Source organism: Oncorhynchus mykiss, chromosome 11 (genome assembly GCF_057628025.1).
Source record: "Oncorhynchus mykiss isolate SJ-2025 chromosome 11, ASM5762802v1, whole genome shotgun sequence".
In the NCBI taxonomy this organism is placed as follows: domain Eukaryota; kingdom Metazoa; phylum Chordata; class Actinopteri; order Salmoniformes; family Salmonidae; genus Oncorhynchus; species Oncorhynchus mykiss.
In genome coordinates this window covers 25,081,501-25,087,500 of record NC_143032.1, presented here as the reverse complement: position 1 = coordinate 25,087,500, position 6,000 = coordinate 25,081,501, and the positions used below count along the sequence as shown (strand labels likewise).

Here is a 6,000-nt window from a genome sequence, read left to right as displayed (position 1 = left end):
ACAGACGGAAGCCACTCTTCAGTTAAAGGCACATGACAGCCCGCTTGGAGTTTGCCAAAAGTAACCTAAAGACTCTCAGACCATGAGAAACAAGATTTTCTGGTCTGGTGAAACCCAGATTGAACTCTTTAGCCTGAATGCCAAGCGTCATGTCTGGAGGAAACCTGGCACCCCCCCTACGGTGAAGCATGGTGGTGGCAGCTTCATGCTGTTGGGATGTTTTTCAGCGGCAGGGACTGGGAGACTTGTCAGGATCGAGGCAAAGATGAACGGAGCAAAGTACAGAGCGATCCTTGTTGAAAACCTGCTAGAGAGCTCTCAGGACCTCAGATTGGGGCGAAGGTTCACGGTCCAACAGGACAATGAACATAAGCTAACAGCCAAGACAATGCAGAAGTGGCTTTGGGACAAGTCTCTGAATGTCCTTGTATGACCCAGCCAGAGCCCGGACTTGAACACGATGGAACATCTTTGGAGAGACCCCCAACCTGACAGAGCTTGAGAGGATCTGCAAAGAAGGATGGGAGAAACTCCCCAAATACAGGTGTGCCAAGCTTGTAGTAGTACACTATGAAGGGAATACGGTACGGTGGCATTTGGGACACACGTATAATACAATTCCGTCAATTCTAGAGGTCGTTAAAGAGTTGCACACCCAGAAAGACTTCAAGGTTCAAAAACATACTATTCTCTCCTAGCTACCCCGCCCTGTCATTGTATCAGATATATTTTCATATTGATTCTCATGATGATACACATCTTAACTTCACATTGACGATCTTCAAACATCTTGCGTTCATGAGTCTCTTCATATCCTAGTGGCATGCAATTGAGTTCACTTGCGTTAACCTTGGCTTGACAACAATTCCTTTTACTCCAGGAGACGAACATCATTTTAATGCTCCTTTAGTACTTAAGAATAATGGGTTCTTATTACAGAAAAATCTTATTTCTGTCTGTTAATGTGTCTTTTTGTCTACAGCAACAAAGAAAATGGAAAGGTCTGTGAATAAAGAATACAAACTTGATTTAGTTGATAACAGAGCTGATAACAGAGTAGAAAATTGGAAAGTTGAACTTTATAATAGCCTGTGTATCATTTAATACCCCTTTACTAAACTGAAATATGACTGAAGTTAGTTACTCCAGAAGGCTTCCTTATGATAATAGTCTTATGATGATAGAAACTGATGAGACAAACCTAATTTGGAAAATACCTGCTTGATGATAGCTATTAACCCCACTTAAAATCTCTCTCACGCGCTCTCACTCTCTCTTTCTCCTCTCAGAGGGAGGGGGGGGTGGGGGGGGTGGGGGGCTGCTTGGTGGCAATTTCATGGTGAGATGAAGAGCAGCTAGGAGAAATTATCCCCCGCAAAATGGATCTAAACAATTGCTAAGTGGAACATCAGAGAAAAAGGAGAGAAAAAAGGGAAAGTGAAAAGGGTGTTGCAGTTTAACTTGTATTATCTCCCCAGAACGACGGCATGTTGCTGCATGCTCAGGGCTCATGTGGAGGATAGATGAGACCTGGAGCTGTTGGTTTGCTTCCTCACTAAGACTCAACCTGGCACTGTACAGTAGATGACACAACAGAGGATGAACCATGGTGAGGTTATTGGACCAAGCTATTACCCCACATAGACTAGTCCTAAGGAAATCATTTTGATCTAGGGGAACGTCCCAAACGAAATAGGGTGCCATTTCGGACGCAGAAAACATAGGTTTAGGTGTCTCAGAATATGCTGCTAGAGGTAAAGTATCTGTTCCTTCTCAACTTGGCATTCAACCTGCATTATAGTTTAGACTTGGCTACTGAGCCCGTGCAGAGCAGGAGCAGCCAGCATCTGGTTTGTCCTTAACATTAATCTTGTAGTTCCTGGCGTGGGTTCCCTGGTCTGGGCTGGTGTTGCAGTGGTTCCGCTAAGAACTAGCCAGGGCACCAATCTCTCTGTGTGATTGTGTTAGTGGAGTTTCTACAACCAAAGAGTATTATTTATTCATTAATGGCTTGATTTTTTTCTCTACGCTAGGTGATTCAGCTGCCGCATTGTTGCCTTGGTTTGCTGCTGTTAGTGGACTGATCATACAGTGCTTCACGGCTAGAAATGATATTGTGCTAAATAACATCACGGTTGGAATGCACTTTTGATCAATCAGATTGCGCGGCCAGAACCGTTTCGTAATCAACAAGGCAACAGCAAACATGTCGTCCCCCGAGAATGGTGCAGCCCCCTCCCCCCTCCTTGGGCCAATCAGTGTAATTTTGTAAATTATGGCTCTCTATGGCAAGACGCATCATTCACCCAAGTTTTGTCAAAATCGGGTCAATGATGTCTGAGATATCTTGTGGGTTAGTTAGACTCCAATCCCTGAGCATGTGTGACAAATTTCATCTAACAGATCAAGAGATATAAACATGTGCCCATTATAACGTGTGGTCGATATGAATGTTCTTGAATGTTCTTGAGTCTTGCCGGTGTTTCTCAACATTTGTCCTGGCTAAATTCCCAATCTGGCCCCCACCATCAGAGCCACCTAATCATCCACAGCTTCCAATTGGCTCATTCATCCCCTCTCTGCTCCCATGTAAGTAACTATACCCCAGGTCGTTGCTGTAAATAAGAATGTGTTCTCAGTTAACTTACTTTGTAAAAAAATTATAAAACTAAGCAACACATTTTGATACAATACGAATATCCTTGACTGATTTGTATGCCTTTGTTCCATTGAGAGACATTGAGAGACATTTGTCGATAGATGCCATATATCAAGTTTCGTGCAGATCGGTCATTCGTTGTCAGACGAGTAGCGTTTTGAAATTCAAATTGGTGGAAAATCCACATTTCTTCATGACTTTAGGTCAAGTGGGGTGAGGGGCGTGACCTTTCATTTTCAATCTCTTGTTATAGTGCCGCCAACTGGCCAATCAGTGTAATTTTGTAAATGCCGATCTTAATGACAAGACGCATCATTCACCCAAGATTCGTAAAAATCGGGCCAATGCTCTCTGAGATATCGCTTGTGACTAACGGACTAACTGACAGATCCGATTTCATCATGGGGGACAACAATATAGCATTGCCACAAGAACGTATAAAGAAGCTAGGAAATGCATCATGAGAAGAACCATATCTCTTATGTCTCCGTCCTCCTTTGCTCTATCCAAGCAGCCACTGAGTCAGAAGGTGGTTAGTCAAAGCTAGCCGAATGGATTTCAGAGGCCATGACTTTAACCCCACCTCAATATGAGCTGCACTTATTGTTAATGGCAACCTGGCAGAGGTGGCTCGTCGCCTGTCTGCCTGCATGCACACACACACACACACACACACACACACACACACACACACACACACACACACACGCACACACACACACTCTCTCTAGCCTGCCTGTCTGCTTGCCTGACTACAATACCATCTGGGCCACAGCAGATAAAAGCTCATATGTTGCACCCACGTTGCCTCCAGGTTCGGCGGACGCAGTGAACCCTGAATTTGTGAAGCGATGGAGAGATTTGTGGCGGGCAGAGGAGAGGAGAGCGAAGGAGAGAAAAGGAGACTGACGGTGGTTAAAGCATGCTGAGCCAGCCCCGTCACACACTCATGGTTTATGCTGTCAAAAATCCTGCTGCTGAAGCCCATTTTTTAACCACAGTGCTTTTGAATTAAAATCAAACAAATAGGTTTCAGGGCTGTGGCAGGAGGGGATCTATGGGCTGCAAGGGTGGGTTTCTTCCTACTGGGTTCACTAACAATCACATTTCAAAGAGTGGTAGTAGTGTTCACCTGAAGTGTTCCCCTGAAGTCTCACATGGTATTTAAATGGTCTGTGTCCCAAATGGCACCCAATTCCCTACATGGGGAACTACTTTTGACCAGGGCCTGGTCAAAAGTAGTGCACTATATAGGGAATATAGTGCCATTCAGAAATGGCCTATGGTATCAGGTTAGAGGTATTTAGGTGTGGAGATTTGTTGACGGAGTCCACTGTTATCCCCTAACTAATGCGGACTCTAGACATACTCTTGTTTCATTGTTTTCACCCCACATGATTTCTTGATGACATGTTGTTCTGTCAAATGACACAACGAAGTGTGAGTCATGAGTTCTAAATGATATTTTAAAGGTAATAAAGCTATTTTATTTCTAACACTTGTTGTCTCCCCGTTTTCCCCCTCTCTCTCTCTCTCTGTCTTTGCCAGGTTTGGACCTGAGACAAGTCCAGGTGATAGCGTTATCTACCGGGACCAAATGTATCAAGGGAGAACATATCAGTAACCAAGGACTGGTGGTCAACGACTGTCACGCTGAGATCACAGCCAGGAGAGCCTTGGTTCGCTACCTCTACTCTCAGTTAGAGCTCTTCTTAAGGTAACGACATCGAAGGCTTCTGTAACATATTATAAACCGTATTATAAGGCCTCGTCGTAAGGGCTCATACAAGTTTCTAACATCTAATAGAAACATTATACCTGTAGGCTTTAAGTAAAGTGTTGCTGTGCTTCCTCTACTCTCAGTAATAACATCTAATTTGTCTCCTTTGAATAGTACAAGAGTAGGCAGGGGTGTTTTACTAATTATCCTTACAAGTACAGTGAGGGATATGTAAATTAAAGTGATATACTGGATGTGTTTTTAAACCACTATTCAAGAGTTATTTTTCATAGATGTTCATTAAATGCTCCTAAAAATAAGATTCTAAATCAGATTATATTATATAACTTGTAGCTACGCTTAAATTACAATTCTGTTCTTACTTAGCACCATGGTAACAGAGAAGCGTTATACAACAAAGCCATTTTCACAATCAAGCGTCATACTGTAGGCAGACTGCTTTTGTGTCAAAGCAACGAGTTCCTGATTAAAATGATATGCGTTACATTCTTTATCTTGTGAAACCGCTATGACTACCTCTCCAAAACCTAATATTTGCCCCACCAGAGAAGAAGCATTGTTGAAGTATCTAAAAATTATAGTTTTTAGTTTGAAATGTTCATACCTACACAACCACTTTGGTAAATTGCATCGTGTGCTACCTTGAACCAATCTTACCTGCCAGGCCCGTCTGGCTACTAAATTGCCAGCCTGTCAGATTAGAGTAGAAAAGGCTAGTTCCTTTAATGTCATATTAGCATAATACAGCGTGTTGACTCTAGTCTTTCCTCAATGTCTAATATAATCACTGGGCCAGAGTCTCAGCGGCTGAGCAAGAGAAAGCTAATGGGAAAGATAAGTCCTATGAAAATAGCCAAACATAATGCCACAACTGACGTATATTCACCCTATTTTTAAATAAAAATGATTTTACCTTCATTTAACCTGGTAGGCCAGTTGAGAACAACTGCAACCTGGCCAAGATAAAGCAAAGCAGCGTGACAAAAACAACACAGAGTTTCACATGGGATAAACGATCGTGCAGTCAATAACACAGTAGAAAGATCTGTATACAGTGTGAGCGTATGAAGGAAGGAGGTGAGGCAATAAATAGGCCAATAGTGGTGAAGTAATTACAATTTAGCAATTTACACTGGAGTGATATATGTGCAGATGAGGATGTGCAAGTATAAATACTGGTTTGCAAAAGAGCAGAAAAACAAAAACAAATATGGGGATGAGGTAGGTAGTTGGTTGGATGGGCTATTTACAGATGGGCTGTGTATAGCTGCAGCGATCGGTAAGCTGCTCTGACAGCTGACTCTTAAAGAGTGAGGGAGATAATAGTCTCCAACTTCAGTGATTTTTGCAATTCGTTCCAGTCATTGGCAGCAGAGAACTGGAAGGAAAGGCGGCCAAAGTAGGTGTTGGCTTTGGGGATGACCAGTGAAATATACCTGCTGGAGCGTTGCTATGGTGACCAGTGAGCTGAACTAAGGCGGAGCTTTACCTAGCAACGACTTATAGATGACCTGGAGACAGTGGGTTTGGCGATGAATATGTAGCGAGGACCAGCCAACGAGAGCATACAGGTCGCAGTGGTGGGTCGTATATGGGGCTT

At 43.1% G+C, this 6,000-nt stretch overlaps 1 protein-coding gene across 1 annotated transcript in view; it reads left to right on the top strand.

Annotated features, from left to right (window-relative positions):
- The window catches only part of adarb2 (adenosine deaminase RNA specific B2 (inactive)), a 196,192-nt gene that overhangs the window by 168,705 nt on the left and 21,487 nt on the right, over positions 1-6,000 (top strand). The window contains exon 5 of the mRNA XM_021620584.3: positions 4,208-4,376. Coding sequence (XP_021476259.3) covers positions 4,208-4,376 — 169 coding nt within the window. The remainder of the gene's footprint in view (positions 1-4,207; positions 4,377-6,000) is intronic.